At 46.7% G+C, this 18,110-nt stretch overlaps 1 protein-coding gene across 3 annotated transcripts in view; it reads right to left on the bottom strand.

The window, feature by feature from the left end:
• BMP1 (bone morphogenetic protein 1) overlaps nucleotides 1–18,110 on the bottom strand; it is a 162,226-nt gene that overhangs the window by 80,050 nt on the left and 64,066 nt on the right. For 2 of the 3 annotated variants that reach the window (XR_014558116.1, XM_083713470.1), the window contains exons 3-6: nucleotides 7,981–8,142; nucleotides 1,147–1,264; nucleotides 722–900; nucleotides 11–116 (exon numbers count right to left, since the gene is read on the bottom strand). Coding sequence is in view for 2 of the 3 variants with exons in the window: in XM_083713470.1 (XP_083569596.1) it covers nucleotides 11–116; nucleotides 722–900; nucleotides 1,147–1,264; nucleotides 7,981–8,142 (565 nt within the window). In the remaining variant the exon portion in view is untranslated. Of the gene's footprint in view, nucleotides 1–10; nucleotides 117–721; nucleotides 901–1,146; nucleotides 1,265–7,980; nucleotides 8,143–17,535; nucleotides 17,627–18,110 lie in introns of all 3 variants that reach the window. The other variant, XM_083713471.1, reaches the window with a different exon arrangement.

Raw genomic sequence — 18,110 nt, 5'->3', positions numbered from 1 at the left:
GGACTCTCACTTGGAGAAGGTGTTCCTGGCATAGTGCATTATGCTGTCAAAATCGTACGTCTCTCCCAAAGATTCCACCTCTTCATACTCCATCTTCAAGAAGTTATACTCCTGCCCTGCGGAAACAGCAGGAGGTAGAAGCATGAGAAAAGCAGACTAGGCTAAGCTGGGCAAGGAGCAAATATCTGTCTCTCATGTACTAGCATCTCCCAGGTCTCCTGCTCACACAGAACTGCTATCCAGCGGTAGCGATTAGAGCAGTGCCTTGGCTTAGGCTGCTCAGTGATGCTGACTGAGCTATATGCTTCACTGTTTTTGACTCTGTACAAGTTCAGCAGTGAAATTTGAGGTACACATTTGCCAGCCTGTCCCAGGCTCTGCCATTTTCTAAGTTTGTCCAATGTGCTGGGCACAGTGCTCTCAGAAGGAGAATATGTAAGCACTGCATAGGTAGATACAGTGTGTGTGTGTGTGTGTGTGTGTGTGTGTGTGTGTGTGTGGGCAATATGGGGCAAAACAGCAGCAGAGAAGGAGAACACTGGTCAGATGACAAGGTGAGTCGTGAATGGATGAAGAAAGAACAGTGGGACTAAGGACAGAACTCCCATGTTCCACCAGACAAGCATCTTTTGGTGGACTGCTCATGCTCATGCTTGCTTTACATTACTTTGCTTTGTTGGGATGAAGACTAGAAGAACAGGGAGAAAATGGGCACTTTTACCTGGTTGGATGTTTTCACGGATAATGGACACGTGCTCATCTCTGTCTGGGCGTGTGTGCTCATGCCAAAAACCAATGACATGGCCCAGCTCATGCACCACAATGCCAAACTTGTCACAGTTTTTCCCAATGGAGATGGCCTGTGGTCCTCCTCCTCTGCGCCCCACATAGGAACAGCACCTGTGAGGAAAACAATTGCCAAATTCACTTGCAAATAGGCCAAGAACGTCTCAGCAAGAAACACAAGTACAAACTTTGCTTTTTCCACCGTGAGAAGGAGAAGGGTCTTTAGAAGGTAAAATCATGCTCCTCTCCTCACCCCCGTTCCCTTCCCAGGAGAAGGAAGAACTGGACCAAGGGAAAGACATGCTGCTGGGGACTGATCCATGCGACTTCAGATGTTGAGAAGTTCTGTCTCTGGCTTACCCACAAGGTCTAAAGGTAAACACAATGTAGCTGTCTTCATCATTCCGTTCCAAGAAGGTGACACAGGTGTGCTTCTCCCAGTGGCGCATGGCCTGCCGAAAGACGGCTCGCTGGCTCCCTACAGGAAACAGAGAGAGGCCCAAAGCTGACTAGAGAGGGAAGATGTCTATAGTCCTCACTCTGAGCTGTGTGAGCAATTGAAAAATTGTCAAGATGAGCATGTGGAGTATATGAGACACCATATGACAATTGCAATGGTGCTGTAGGAGGAAGTGCAGGTCTTAACCAGAGGGGAGTGGAACTCAGGACTGCTCTCTAGCATCTGAACAGGAAAGGGCAAGGTCACATCACCAGACTCAGGATTAGAGGGGGCAGGTCTCAGAGGGGACTTAGCCATGTTCCCCACAAGATGGAAAGAAAACTGCCCATGCTGTTTGTTGGCAGAGCCATCAATATTATTTCAGAACTGCACACATTGCAAAACATAAAAACAGAAAACAAAGTCATCTGCGTAGGCCCTGCAGATGCTTCTGTTGAGATGCAGATGACATAGAATCATAGAATCATAGAGTTGGAAGAGACCACAAGGGCCATTGAGTCCAACCCCCTGCCAAGCAGGAAACACCATCAGAGCACTCCTGACATATGGTTGTCAAGCCTCTGCTTAAAGACCTCCAAAGAAGGAGACTCCACCACACTCCTTGGCAGCAAATTCCACTGTCGAACAGCTCTTACTGTCAGGAAGTTCTTCCTAATGTTTAGGTGGAATCTTCTTTCTTGTAGTTTGGATCCATTGCTCCATGTCCGCTTCTCTGGAGCAGCAGAAAACAACCTTTCTCCCTCCTCTATGTGACATCCTTTTATATATTTGAACCTGGCTATCATATCACCCCTTAACCTCCTCTTCTCCAGGCTAAACATGCCCAGCTCCCTTAGCCGTTCCTCATAGGGCATCGTTTCCAGGCCTTTGACCATTTTGGTTGCCCTCCTCTGGACACGTTCCAGTTTGTCAGTGTCCTTCTTGAACTGTGGTGCCCAGAACTGGACACAGTACTCCAGGTGAGGTCTGACCAGAGCAGAATACAGTGGCACTATTACTTCCTGGATGTGAGTGTCAGTGATGGTTTGCTAATTTCTGAGTCCAGAAGAGAGCTACTAATAAAAACAAATTAACGAAAAATATAAAATATATGACCTATTTGCCAGAGAACCCCTAATTTTGGAGTTTGCCCTGCTGGTTGCCACATATGATGCTTAACATTAGAAGCTAGAAAAATGATCACAATCCAGTTTTCAGAGATTCTAAGTATAGGCTTTAACGTTTAATGGAAATTTAAATTTGTCTGTATCTGGGGTTTTTTTAAAGAGAGAGACTAAGATGAGTGAATAAAAAAATGAGTTGAATTTGGTCCAGTGCAGAGAGGTGTCCGTCTTGGTAGTGGAGCAACGAAGGGAGTTTTCTCTTGTCCCAATGCACCGCATGTTCATGTGGAACTTGGTGTTAAATATTCATAGATGGCTTTAATTTCAAAACATATGATTTATTAATTTTAGATCCAATGGTATTGATTGGCATGTTGTTGCTTTTTATCCATCTTGGCTTGGTAGCTACTCTGTTGGTATGAAAGTGGCTGATGAAAACCCATCCTCACTCTCCCTAGCTTGCAGGCCTGTCTTAAACTGAGGATTGAGCTTCCAAGGCATAAGAGAAACCCCTGGTTAAAACTGGACAATAAATTTCTTACTTCATAGCCTGGAATTTAGCAACAGAACATCCAAGTGCTTTTTGTTCAGATCACTAAGGAGATGAGGCAATTGGATTACAACTAACAGGGCACCAAAACAGAGCAATAGCCATCAGTGAAGCTGCTCAACATGATGCCCATACTTGAACCTAGAATCTAGATCACTGTTTCTCAAGCCTGGGACTCCAGGTGTTGTTAGATTACAATTCCCAGCATCCCTGGCCAGCAGGACCAGTGGCCAGGGATGATGGCAGTTGTGCGCTGGATCTAGACACATCAAAGAAGCGTTTCTATTTAAAGCGTTGTAAATTTAAATAAGGAAAAGAGGTAGAGAACGGGAACTCCATGTCACTATCTTGTGGCACAATCTTATATCAAACATACATTGCATATAAATCACTTTTTCTTTACCGGTCTAGCTGAGTCTGTAGTCCAACAACAGCTAGAGACCCAAGTTTGAGAATGGTCTAGACAGGCAAGCGTCTGTTGTGGCCCCAAGCTGCCTCAGATGGCCTCACCTACATCACCTGCTTTCCCTTTCAGTGGTTCATCTTGGAGAGGAGTGAGGGTCCTCCCAGTTGAACGATGTGGCCCAGGGAGAGAGGGGAAAATAGTGGAAGATAACAACTGGCTTCGCAAATGGTGTAAACAGGAACGGTTTGGATTCTTAGATCACGGACTGCAGTTTCTTAAAGATGGACTTCTGGCAAGCGATGGGCTGCACCTCACAATGGTTGGGAGGAATGTTTTTGCCAAAAATCCCAGAAACCTCATCAAGAGGGCTTTAAACTGACTAATGTGAGGGAGGGAGATAGTGCTCTTGAAGGTAGGAGTCTATCAATTGATGAAGATGATCATCCAAATGTCATAGACCAAATGGAGCAAACAGCACGCAGACCTAGTGGTGGGAGGAAAAAATCCTTAAATAAGAGACACAGGGGAATGATTAATGGACTTCAATGTCTGTACACTAATGCGCAAAGCATGGGAAATAAACAAGATGAGCTTGAGGTCTTGGTACAGCAAACTAAATATGACACAATAGGCATCACTGAAACCTGGTGGGATAAGTCCCACGATTGGAATGTAATAATGGAGGGATACAATCTATTTCAGAGAAGCAGACCAGACAAGAAAGGAGGAGGAGTGGCGTTATATGTCAGGGATGTGTATACCTGTGAAGAGATCCAAGATTTAGAACCTCAAAGCCAAAGTGAGAGCATTTGGGTCAAAATTAAGGGAGAGAAGAATAACAGTGACCTCATTGTGGGAGTTTACTATAGATCCCCAAGCCAAACGGAGGACATAGATGATGCCTTCCTGGAACAGATGGCCAAGCATGCAAAAGGAAGGGAGATAGTAGTAATGGGGGACTTCAATTACCCGGATATTTGTTGGATGTCAAACTCAGCCAAGAGCATAAGGTCAAACAGATTCCTCACTGGCCTTGCAGACAACTTCATTGTCCACAAAGTGGGAGAAGCAACAAGAGGAACAGCCATTTTAGATCTGGTCCTAACCAATGTTGATGACCTGGTTAGTGAGGTAGAAGTGGAAGGATCATTAGACGCGAGTGATCATGCTCTTCTGAAGTTTACTATACAGCGGAAAGGAGCAGCCAAGCATACTAGGACTCAATTTCTTGACTTTAAGAAAGCCGACTTCCTAAAACTTAGGGAAGTGCTGGGTGAGATCCCATGGACAGTAATACTAAAAGGAAAGGGAGTTCATGATGGCTGGGAGTTTGTTAAGAGGGAGATAGTAAAAGCACAACTTCAGGCAATACCAATGAGACGGAAACATGGAAGGTGCCTAAAGAAGCCAGGGTGGCTATCTAAAGAACTTTTAACTGAGTTAAGATTTAAAAAGGATGTGTACAAAAAATGGAAAAGGGGGGAAACCACCAAAGAGGAATTCAAACAAATAGCCAGCACGTGTAGACACAAAGTCAGAAAAGCTAAAGCACAGAATGAACTCAGGCTTGCTAGAGAGGTTAAAAGCAACAAAAAAGGCTTTTATGGGTATGTTCGTAGCAAAAGGAAGACCAAAGAAACCGTGGGGTCACTCAGAGGAGAAGACGGTGAAATGCAAACAGGGGACACAGAAAGGGCTGAACTCCTCAATGCCTTCTTTGCCTCAGTCTTCTCCGATAAAGAAAACAATGCCCGACCTGAAGAATTTGGAGGAAATGATTCAGCAGAGGAAACACAGCCCAGAATAACTAAGGAGATAGTACAAGAATACTTGGCTAGTCTAGATGTATTCAAGTCTCCAGGGCCAGATGAACTGCATCCAAGAGTATTAAAAGAACTGGCAGATGTGATCTCAGAACCACTGGCAGTCATCTTTGAGAATTCCTGGAGAACAGGCGAAGTCCCGGCAGACTGGAGGAGGGCAAATGCCATCCCTATTTTCAAAAAGGGGAAAAGAGAGGACCCAAATAATTACCGCCCAGTCAGTCTGACATCTATACCAGGGAAGATTCTGCAGCAGATCATTAAGCAAACAGTCTGTGAGCACCTAGAAAGGAATGCTGTGATCACCAATAGTCAGCATGGATTTCTGAAAAATGTCATGTCAGGCTAACCTGATCTCGTTTTTTGACAGAATTACAAGCCTGGTAGATGAAGGGAACGCAGTGGATGTAGCCTACCTTGATTTCAGCAAGGCATTTGACAAGGTGCCCCATGATATTCTTGTAAAGAAGCTGGTAAAATGCGGTCTTGACTATGCTACCACTCAGTGGATTTGTAACTGGCTGACTGACCGAACCCAAAGGGTGCTCATCAATGGTTCCTCTTCATCCTGGAGAAGAGTGACTAGTGGGGTGCCACAGGGTTCTGTCTTGGGCCCGGTCTTTTTCAACATCTTTATCAACGACTTGGATGATGGACTCAATTATAAAGTCTTGTGGCTGAGGTAGTATTTAAGATGGAGACTTCATAGCTCATCTATACTTCAACTGCTCACCTGCAAACAGACTTAATCACATGATCAGGACAAGAGTCTGCCAAACACTTATAAATGGCAGCATATGGCATTTATTCAACATATACTGAACATTAAGCTTGGAGGGGTTACTGTAAAAAAAACACTGGGGTAATAAAGAAAAATGCAGCAGAGTAACCCCAGAGGACAGGATCACACTTCAAAACGACCTTGACAGATTAGAGAACTGGGCCAAAACAAACAAGATGAATTTTAACAGGGAGAAATGTATTGCACTTGGGCAAAAAAAAACCCCGAGAAGCACAAATACAAGATGTGTGACACCTGGCTTGAGAGCAGTACATGTGAAAAGGATCTAGGAGTCTTGGTTGACCACAAACTTGACATGAGCCAACAGTGTGACGCGGGAGCTAAAAAAGCCAATGCAATTCTGGGCTGCATCAATAGGAGTATAGCATCTAGATCAAGGGAAGTAATACTGCCACTGTATTCTGCTCTGGTCAGACGTCACCTGGAGTACTGTGTCCAGTTCTGGGCACCACAGTTCAAGAAGGACACTGACAAACTGGAACGTGTCCAGAGGAGGGCAACCAAAATGGTCAAAGGCCTGGAAACGATGCCTTATGAGGAACGGCTAAGGGAGCTGGGCATGTTTAGCCTGGAGAAGAGGAGGTTAAGGGGTGATATGATAGCCATGTTCAAATATATAAAAGGATGTCACATAGAGGAGGTAGAAAGGTTGTTTTCTGCTGCTCCAGAGAAGCGGACACGGAGCAATGGATCCAAACTACAAGAAAGAAGATTCCACCTAAACATTAGGAAGAACTTCCTGACAGTAAGAGCTGTTCGACAGTGGAATTTGCTGCCAAGGAGTGTGGTGGAGTCTCCTTCTTTGGAGGTCTTTAAGCAGAGGCTTGACAACCATATGTCAGGAGTGCTCTGATGGTGTTTCCTGCTTGGCAGGGGGTTGGACAGGATGGCCCTTGTGGTCTCTTCCAACTCTATGATTATATGAGGGTGAGGGTTCTGTGATTTCTAAGATGCAAAGAGCTGGGCAATGAGTGGAAGGAGAACAGGAAAGGCATCAGCTGCAAGGCCTTCTAAGGGAGAATGAAGCACAATTTGTCGCATGCAGATTTTTTTGAGAAAGGCTGGAGCAACACTCAGAGGTGCCCTTAAAGACTCATTACTGGAGAACCCCCACTTCTGGAGTAAGGCCTGCTGGTTTTTTTTGCATTCAATATGCAGCACACTGAGTTCCTGGAGGAGGGAAAACGGGATTCATATGCTCTGCAAAGCTTCTCCTACTAGCAGCATTCTTTTCCCTACAGCACATAACATTGTAGGGTTTCTGTCAAGAATGGAGTTCTCAGTTCAGTTCTCAGAGACTTTCACTGGCACATTCTTGCCAATCCAGTTTGTTGAGAATTGATTACTCAGTTAAGGTATGGGGCAATTATTTATTTTAATGCAATCTCAATTACCTAAATCATTAAGATAATCAGATATCTGAATACAGATTGACATGGGAGCTACAGACTGAAGTATGTGGCATTTCTACTAGAATTCAGACATAGGGGATTTCCCTTGCATATTCCTTTGTAGTGGCATGCACACACTGCACGCTAATAAGTGCTGAGTTCAGGTGTTTTCTTGTGCACACACAACATAATCCCCAAGTCATCCTTATTCCACACTACTTAATCAATCAAAAGCACATTCTGTAGGATGGTTATAATCCATTTTGTACCAAGAATGCTCTTCTCAAGCTGCCTGGCATAGCTCTCAAGTCTAGCACAGCCCTTCCTAGTGCAGTGCCCCCAACTGGCTGGAACGGACAGGAGTTATAGTTCCAAACATCTGGATGGTACCAGGTTAGGGAAGACTGATGGAGTAAATGAGCATTAACCTGAGAGTACGAGGTTCTCTCCTGAAATGTAAGAGAAGCCAGTTAGTCTATTTTTCATGTTTTGTTTCAGGCGGAATAGTAGGCTTCACAAAATATGCAGTGCAGAGCAATCTGGCAATCTCTCCACAATATCTCTGTCTCACCAGAATCATGCTGTAGGCCTAGCAGTTTGCTCTTCTTCATCTCTGCATTTTAGGGGAGAATCACAGTTTCACAGTGTGTAAAACTTACCACTGAAATTTCCACTGATCACATAAGGAATGACTCCATCTGGCCACACCCGCTCAAGGCGGGATGTGGCGGCCCGGCGGCTTCGAGGCTGCCCCCGCCCCTGCTTCCATCGCCTCCTCTGCTGCCTCCCGGGTCTCATACTGGTGCTGTTTGAACTGTTCCCTTTGATGGAGACAATAAAGAGGTTCATGAGCACAGCTCTTTCCCATTTTGTGCAGGGAGATCACCTCACCCAACTTTTGTTCATTGACTTCAGGGCAGAACTGGAACGCAAGCCCCACGAGAAAGATAAGCTTGAGTGACCTCCCTATTCCTCCCAAATAGCTGCCTATGTTTTATTTTTTATTATTATTTTAAATAATATTTATTAAGTTTTCCAATTTAACAATCCAATAAATGCCACATTAAAGACATTCCAAATTATAAAATAATCAAACAGTCCAAATATTAAGCCAAATCATAAATCATTGTTTGACTTCCCACGCTCTGAGGTCGGAGGATTGCCATCATCTCACATTTGTGCTGCTTTCTTAATTAGTCCAGGTGGTTCCCATAAATCAATCCGATGTTAATCCTTCGTTCGTTTTCACAGCCTCTTAGTTCGTCCAGCAAGCGAGTTATATCAAAACAGTATGTTTCTGTGTGGGTGTTTATTTTCTTCTGTGTCTTTCACTTTTGCTTCTTCATGCCAGTTGTTATCCAATACAACACATCCCAAAATGGAGGAAATCTGGCTTTCTGCCAATTGTTTCAGGCATATGTCCAAACCCTTCCGTTTTGTCTCATACCAGAACTGATAAGTCTGTACTTTACCTAGGAGCCTCAATTCCCATCTTCCACTCTTAACAGTCCATCAGAATTAATTGCAAGTTCATAAGTCTTTCCCACACAGTTAATAACTCACTCAGAGCATGCCTGTTAATTACGGTAAGTCCGAATTATCATCTTAAATTATCATCAGGAGTTTGCTCGCTCATGACGGCGACTTTGGAGAGTTGCTGAAGAGACGCATGGTGTTTTCCACCCAGCGCCCCCTGCCCCCTCATTCCTACCAGATTGGGGCCAGGTGTTGGGCGATCTGTGGGTGAAGCTGCCCACCCGGCCGGGGGGCGGGGCTGGAAGGATGATTACTCACATTTCATCCTCAAAATATCCCATGCGAAATGGCAAAGATGTAACCAACAGCAAGCCAACCATGGCTGACCAAACCGGAAGTCTCAATGGCTGCCTGGGATTAAGTGCATTGAACTGCTTTGCTTCTATTAAGATGCAGATCTCAGTTAACCACGATGGAAGTCCTGTTGAGTGAAAGAAACCACTAACCCTCTCACTACTTGTTTACCTTCCTTTCCCTCTGGTCCAGAAAAAAAGTGATGCGTGCAGACAGTAGATGATGCCACTTGCTTGCTCATTGGTTCTCTGTCTGGCAAACAGTGATGAGGAAGATGAGCATCAGCAAGCTCTGCGGCTAATGGCAAAGAATAACTAGACCCACGGGGGGGGGGGTCATGCTGGGGGTCCTTGAGAGTGTCTTGCCAAAGGGCCCACCAAAACTTGGAGCTGGCACTACATTCCTTATCAACCAATAGTCTAATGCCATTTTTCATGTGTCTAAAGACCCCTGCTGCCTGCCAAGGTAGGCTGCGACACTAGATTAAAGATTGGGCTGTTATTTCATATCAATCAGTGAACTTCAGTTTTTCCTTCCGAGTTCATTTTCTCTCCTACTTCTCCTTATCCCCCCTCAGAATCCCACTTTTTGCTTTCTCCTCATTCTCCTGAGACACTCCTTTTTCCTCCAAATTTGTTTTCAGGGGGCAAGACAAGATGGGCCACTACTTACCACACCTGCTATATATGCAAACAAGCTTGAACGGTGCCACATCTAGTTTGCCCCACAGGCTCCTGCCTCTTCTCTTGAGGGTTTCTCTTTGCTCCACTCAACCAGCCACTGCTAGGGAGGCCTTTCACGGCCCAGCCCCTCTGTGACAGAAAGGCAGGCAAGCCAATCATTGCCCAAAGCTTCTTGAGCATCACTGCTTCTGCCACCACCACCAAGTCTCTTAGTAATTTATTAGATAGCTAGTGACATCACAACTCTTACCACACAAATTGAATCCTATGCATTTTCTTAAACCACTCTTTGTCCAAAAATGCTGACTCCTTGGTGTGTCTTATACAGCCATTTCCCATTTTTGTAGGTTAGGTATTTATTGTGGTCTTCAAATCGGAACCAGTGAAGGTCGAGGTCCTGTGTGAGTGTCTGGAGGTGGTTGGAGGATGGATGGCGGCTAACAGACTGAGACAGAAGTACTGTTTTGGGGGGACAGGAGACGGGCGGGTGTGGAGGACTCCCTGGTCCTGAATGGAGTAACTGTGCCCCTGAAGGACCAGGTGTGCAGCCTGGGAGTCATTCTGGACTCACAGCTGTCCATGAAGGTGCAGGTCAATTCTGTGTCCAGGGCAGCTGTTTACCAGCTCCATCTGGTACGCAGGCTGAGACACTCTCTGCCCGCAGACTGTCTCACCAGAGTGGTGCATGCTCTGGTTATCTCTCGCTTGGACTACTGCCATGCGCTCTATGTGGGGCTACCTTTGAAGGTGACCCAGAAACTACAACTAATCCAGAATGCGGCAGCTAGACTGGTGACTGGGAGCGGCCACCGAGACCATATAACACTGGTCTTGAAAGACCTACATTGGCTCCCAGTACGTTTCCGAGCACAATTCAAAGTGTTGGTGCTGACCTTTAAAGCCCTAAACAGCCTCGGTCCAGTATTCCTGAAGGAGCGTCTCCACCTCCATTGTTCTGCCCAGATACTGAGTCCAGCGCCGAGGGCCTTCTGGTGGTTCCCTCACTGCGAGAAGCCAAGTTACAGCGAACCAGGCAGAGGGCCTTCTCGGTAGTGGCACCTGCCCTGTGGAACGACCTCCCGCCAGATGTCAAAGAGAAAAATAACTACCAAACTTTTAGAAGACATCTGAAGGCAGCCCTTTTTAGGGAAGTGTTTAATGTTTAATAGGTTATTGTATTATAGTGTTTTGTTGGATGCTGCCCAGAGTGGCTGGGGAAACCCAGCCAGATGGGCGGGGTATAAATAATAAATTGTTGTTATTATTATTATTATTATTATTATTATTATTATTATTATTATAGGTATGAAGCCATGGAAAACCCAGGTGGCAGAAGGCAGGTTGGTTGCTTAAACTGTTTTGCCTGCTGTCATGTCAAGAAAACAGGCCATTGCATCTTTTTCTTCTAGTGGATGGTATTAGGGCAGCTGCAAGACATGGCTAGTTTATTCAGATGCAATGCATATTTGACTGTGAAAAAGCAGTTTTCCCTCCAAAGCTTTGGCTGGTTTTGTTAACACAAGAGCAGAAGAAGTGCAAGGGTTTATGCCAAGATCTTTATCTCCAAATTGTCTGGAATGCTCTCTATCAGTCAAGCTGCCGCCACAGCCTATAGAAAGCCTATTACCTGGCAGGAGAACCTACCCCAAAGGCCCATGGAGGAGGGCCCAGTGATCTGGCAAGGAGAAACTCAAAGCTAGGCTTTGTACATGCCAAACATGAGCAAGGAGTACCCAAGGCCTCCCTGCACTCCTCACAACATGAACCAGGTCCTTTTCACTGCCTCTTTGCCATGAAAAGTGGGGCTGGGTGATGGAGAGGGCCCAATCTGCACCAGAAAGGACACAACGCCCACGGAGGCTTCACGGTCACATTTTGGTCCTCCCAAATGAGGACAAAATAGTGAGTTGCCAACCAACATTCCAAGTCAAATAACAAAATCCAGGTGTGCCAGATTTGACTGAAACTCTGGGCACTTTCTTCAGATACACTCTAAAATTCGGGGGGGGGGGGTAAAAAACAAACCCCAATACCTGAATAGCTTATGTTTTTAGTGAGCAATTTTGTTGGAATTAAATAATGTTGCTGCCTATATAACATCCTCCAGTCTTTCATCCCTTTCTCTTGAGGAGATTATCCCACAGTTAAACAAATGTCACTGTCAAGGAGATTTCATTTAAAAAACCACCCTGGGTAATAAATCTTCCAATTGTTCCCTCTCTGCTAAAGAAATGTAGACAGTTACATGGGTGTTCTTGAGGATGGCTGAGAAGCAGACCCATGTGAACCCAGTTACCTTTGTCCTGTGCCTGATGAACCTGGATCCTGTCAATATTATCCATGGACCTGAGCCAGGCTGGCTGCACCCTCTTCCAGGCTCTCCCAAAGTAACAGCAGCTGAGCTAACAGTGGTCTCCTGACCCTTGACTTGCAACAGAAGCATGATGAATATAATGCAACGCTATAACACTTTCTTTATCTTTGCTGCACTGACTTTCCTCATCTCCATTCAGTCTCATTTTAGAAATCCTTTAGCTAAGACTACAGTGAAAACTAAAATGAGTCTACAGAATGGAAGAAACAGAAATCAGGTTTGGAAATGGAGCATCACAAAGCACATCCCAGCTGTCAACTACTGAATTCACAGGAAAGGCCTCCTGAGTTCTGCCTTCTGGAAAAAGGGTTAGTTTGAACAATCAGCAGAATCAAGTAGCAAAGTTTTTTTTCTAGACTGTCCCCAAAAGGAAATGAATTAGATACCATTTGCAAAATGGGTTTTAACGCAACAAAAACAAAACCATATTTTCTGTTGTGTATTGAGTCAAAGGATTTTATATCTGTATTATTATTGTCTGTATTGCATTAGGGTAAAGTAACTGCCTTTTGGTTCCAGAGGGTACAGCTACTATTGGTTCATTTAAGCTGCTGTATTTGGATCCTCTGTCTTACTGGTTTCCTCCAAAAGGCAGGACTGTGATTGCCTGATATTGTTCCCTCCAAAATGTATCCTTTCTAGCTTGTTCCCTGTCCCTATAAATGTAGCTCTCCCCTCCTCAAGTCTCAGTCTTGTTTGCTTTAATAAAGAAGTGTTGCTAGAGAACTGTCTCCAGCATATTATGTCAAGAGAGCTGAAATCACAAACCCCACGTCACAACAACTGGCGACGAAGGTGGGATCCGGAATGCTGAGGAGCGGTTAACGCAGCCCTGCCTCAGAGTCCGGATTGAAGCTAAAACAAGACTCACTGGCCAGCTGAGAAGACGACCCTGCCCACAGGACAATGGAGAGTCCAAGGGTATTGGAGCCCTTCCAGCCATCAGAGTCCCACACGTGGGAAGACTACATCGAACGCTTCGAGTTCTTCGCAGTGGCTCAAGGGATCACCGATGCCAGCAAAAGAAGGGCCACATTCCTGAGCTACTGTGGGCCTGAGATCTTCACGCTGGCCAAGGCATTGCTTGCTCCAGCGAAGCTAAGTGAGACATCTCTCAAAGATATTCTTGCCTGCCTAACAAGCCACTTGGCGCCTACTGAGACCAAGATGGCCCGGTGGATGGAGTTTCATAAGAGGCAGCAGCGTGCTGGGGAGTCTGTATCTGCATTTCTAGCTGAACTGCGGAAGCTCGCTCAGCACTGCGACTTCCAAGATCTGGAAGAGACTCTCTTGGATCGTTTTATCGGTGGTCTGAGCAGCAAGAAAGCCAGAAGACGCATCGTGGCTAAAGAAGAGGTTACCTTTGCTTCAGCCTTGAAGGAGGCCACTGCCACGGAGAATTATGAAAGAGAGGAGCTTGATGCCAGTCGCAGGGCCCCTAAGCCACAGATAGAAGTTGCGCATGCCATGGACGAGCTAGAGGCTACTTCGAGCCAGAGCCCAGTCCGTGGGGTCGAGTCAGTGCATCAGGCCTGCACTGCACAAAGATCACCGAGGCAGGTGCCCTGGTTGTGGCGGGAACCATGAGCGGAAGAGTTGTCGTTTCCGGGATGCTATGTGCCGGACGTGCGGGAAGACAGGTCACATCGCCAGGGTCTGTAGATCGGCGGCGTTGGGAGCGACAGGAGCACCTAGACTGGAGCATCGCAGATCGCCCACAGCAACCCACGTTCTACAGGACTGCTACTACGTAACGGAGATCAACGGGAGGGTCGTGCAGTTTCCAGCGCAAGGCAAGGCACACGTCAAGGTGAAGATTGAGGGTCAGCTGTGCGACATGGAGGTGGACTCCGGATCTGGATTCACTATCGTGTCGGACCAGACCGCGAGGACATTCTTCCCCAGAGGTAAGTTGCCCCCTCTGGAGCCCTTCCCGGCAACTTTGCAGTCATACTCAGCGGGCCGCATCCATGTCATGGGAATGTGTGCCGTGAGAGTACAGTTCCGGGACAAACAGGCGGTACTCAAACTGGTGATTGCGAAGGGCACTGACTGGTTCCCCGCCCTGGGACTGAGTATATCAGGGCTTAATTCAATCCAAACCTGCCCTGAGATGAGTGAGGCATTATGCAAAGAATTTGCTGGTCTCTTTAATGGAAAACTGGGTTGTTATAAAGGGCCCCCAGTTGACTTCGAATTGGACCCTGGGGTGGCCCCAATCCGACTCAAACCAAGGCGAGTGCCATTTGCACTGCAACCCAAGATCGAAGCAGAGCTGGATAAATTGGTCAAGCAGGGAGTTCTCTCACCCGTGGACTCCGCTAAGTGGGAGACTCCAATCGTCACGCCCCTTAAAGCAAATGGGGAAGTCAGGATCTGTGCTGATTACAAATGTACTATCAATAAGGCACTCAGGGGAAACTCATACCCCATTCCAGTCGTATCACATCTGTTGGCTAAACTGGCTGGGGGCAAGGTGTTCGCCAAAATTGACCTGGCACAAGCTTACCAACAGCTGCCAGTAACCCCACAATCAGCTAAAGCACAGACTATTGTCACACATAAAGGGGCGTTCAGAGTTAACAGATTACAATTTGGAGTTTGTGTGGCCCCAGGGATTTTTCAAGGGCTCATGGAACGCCTGTTAAGAGGTCTGCCGGGGGTCTTGCCATTTTTTGATGACGTTTTGATTGCTGGAAAAGACCCACAGGAACTGGTTGCGCGTGTCCGTGCAGTGTTGCTCAAGTTCAAGGAGGTGGGATTGCAACTAAAAAAGGAAAAATGCAGTTTTGGGGTGCCAACTGTGGATTTCTTGGGGTTTAAAATTGATGCATCAGGCATCCACCCCACAGATGCTAAGGTTAAGGCCATCATCGAGGCACCACGACCACAGAACAAGACGGAGTTGCAGTCATTCCTGGGACTTATTAACTTTTATCATTCGTTCTTACCCCATAAAGCTTCGGTAGCTGAACCATTACATAGACTGTTGCAGAAAAAGAATGTGTGGCGATGGGGGCAGGAGCAGCAGAAGGCTTTTGACTCCTTGCGAGGAATGCTGAGTAGCAGGAGCGTCCTTGCTCATTATGATGAGTCGAAGCCGCTGGTCCTGGCATGTGATGCCTCTCAATACGGTCTGGGGGCGGTGCTGAGTCATAGGGAACCTGATGGGTCGGAAAAGCCCATCTCTTTCTATTCCCGTACGTTGTCGGCCACGGAGCGCAACTATGCTCAAATTGACAAAGAGGCACTTGCAATTGTGGCAGGAATCAAAAAGTTCCATGATTATGTGTACGGTCGCCATTTCTCCATTGAAACGGACCACAAACCACTGTTAGGGTTGTTCAACCCGAACAAACAAACGCCACAAATTCTCTCCCCCAGAATGTTGCGTTGGTCTATATTCCTGAACAGGTTCCAGTACACCTTGACCCATGTGCCGGGGAAGCGGTTGTGCCACGCTGATGCGCTGAGTCGATTGCCTCTTCCTGGCGGGAGCAATGAGGATCCTGCTCCAGCGGAGCACATAATGATGCTGGAAACACTTCCGGGGGCTCCTGTAACGGCTACTGATATAGCTGAGAAAACGAGGAAAGATGCTGTTCTCTCCCGTGTGCTCACCTGGGTGGGGAGGGGGTGGCCAGGTGGTCCGCATGAAGACAAATTCAGGCCTTATGCGACAAGGCAGCACGAGTTATCCATGCATAAGGGTTGTCTCCTGTGGGGAGATAGGGTGATCATCCCAGCACCACTGAGAAACAGGGTTCTTGAGACGCTTCACATGGGACACCCGGGAATGGTCAGGATGAAGTCGCTAGCCCGATGTTATGTGTGGTGGCCTGGAATGGACCAGAACATAGAACAATGGGTACGAACATGCAAGGCATGCCAAGAGGTGCGGCCAGAAGTGGCCAGAGCACCAGTTCACTGGTGGGAGCAGTCCAGATCTCCCTGGAGCCGGCTGCACTTAGATTTTGCTGGGCCATTCCAGGGGAAGGTCTTTTTGGTTATCGTTGATGCATATTCCAAATGGTTAGAAGTGGCGATGGTCCCTAGCATGGCATCAGCTGCCGTAATCAAGGTGTTGAGGCAGCTGTTTGCAACCCACGGGTTACCTGAGACCATTGTATCAGATAATGGGGCAGCTTTTGTATCCCAAGAATTCAGGGCATTCTTGGCTGATAACTTCATAAGAGGGGTCACATCCGCGCCCTTTCACCCATCCTCCAATGGGCAGGCGGAGCGCATGGTAAGAACAGCCAAAGAATCCATTGCGCGCTTAATGGAGGGTAACTGGTCAGCTTGCATCGCGCGAATGTTATTTTTGCAGCATGCGACGCCATGTACTGCAACGGGCAAGTCGCCAGCTGAGCTGCTCTTGGGTAGAAGACTGGTAACGGTGCTGGATTATGTCCACCCGGATAAAATGCCAAACCGTAATGCAAGAGCAACCCCCCAGGCTGAGACTGACACAACAAGGTATCTCGCCCCTGAAGATCTGGTCTGGGTGAGGAACTATTCACGAGGTTCGCGGTGGGTGGGTGGTGTGGTCACCCGGGCTAGTGGACCTGTGTCCTATTATGTGACCTTGGAAAATGGGCAAGTTTGGAAGAGACATATAGATCAGCTGAGGCGCCGGGCGCTCAGCAGAGAGGAGTCTGATAATTCATCCCTGGCTAACGACGCAGAGCTACAAGGCCAGGGTGAAAATGGCCCAGAGGTGCAGTCACCAGGGGCCTCAGCAAATGAACCAGGGTCTGCTGGTCCTCAGGATGACGAGGTACAGGTAGGGGACCCTGAGATGTCTGGGACTCCATCTGTTCCTGACGAAACCCCTATAGCAGCCCCTCTACCACAGGTGACACTCAATCCAGAACCGGCAACACCTGTTGTCAGGAGATCAAGTAGAAGTTGTAGGACCCCACAGTACCTGAGAGATTACGTCTGCTGTGCTCACTAGGGGGGGGAGGGGTGTTGTGTATTGAGTCAAAGGATTTTATATCTGCATTATTATTGTCTGTATTGCATTAGGGTAAAGTAACTGCCTTTTGGTTCCAGAGGGTACAGCTACTATTGGTTCATTTAAGCTGCTGTATTTGGATGTCCTCCAAAAGGCAGGACTGTGATTGCCTGATATTGTTCCCTCCAAAATGTATCCTTTCTAGCTTGTTCCCTGTCCCTATAAATGTAGCTCTCCCCTCCTCAAGTCTCAGTCTCGTTTGCTTTAATAAAGAAGTGTTACTAGAGAACTGTCTCCAGCATATTATGTCAAGAGAGCTGAAATCACAAACCCCACGTCACAACATTTTCCATCCTGTGCAACTCACCTGTTGCAAGTGTAGCAGATACATTTTTGAAATACATGTGGTGAGACTATAGAAAACTTTAGAAATTCTTTCACGGTGGTTCAGAAATAATCTGCGTAATGAAAATTGCACAGTCCAGTTCAGTTACAATTCTGCTATATCTAAAAATTCTGGTTAAATTTGAAATACAAATAAACAGGGTCAACCTGGGCCCTGCTAGGCCTATATGGTCATCCTACCCAGCAGCTGTTTTATGCACACAGTAGGGCAGCCTAATAATGGGTCAACATGTAGGATACTCTATGCCACTTTGGAGTCTCTTTTGTAGAAGCGGCTGGGACCGTTGTGCATATATTTGTTGCTTTCAATGAGACTCATGGGGACCATGCGGCCTAAACAGATGTGAAGGTATAACATGTGTTGATAGATCAGTGCTAGAAGTGTGCCAAAGTTCCCTGCATGGGTGTGGGGAAGGGGAATCTTAAGCACACCCTGAACAATAGGTGTGGGTTAGGGTTTTGGAGAGTGTGGTGGGTCACTCCTTTGCTTAACAATATAAAATGTTAATATGCAAGCTAGCTGACAATAATTGACAG

The sequence above is a fragment of the Podarcis gaigeae genome, assembly GCF_964106915.1.
Source record: "Podarcis gaigeae genome assembly, chromosome: 15".
NCBI classification, from domain to species: domain Eukaryota; kingdom Metazoa; phylum Chordata; class Lepidosauria; order Squamata; family Lacertidae; genus Podarcis; species Podarcis gaigeae.
Note: the sequence above shows the minus strand (reverse complement) of the source record. Positions and strands in the feature narration are given on the sequence as shown.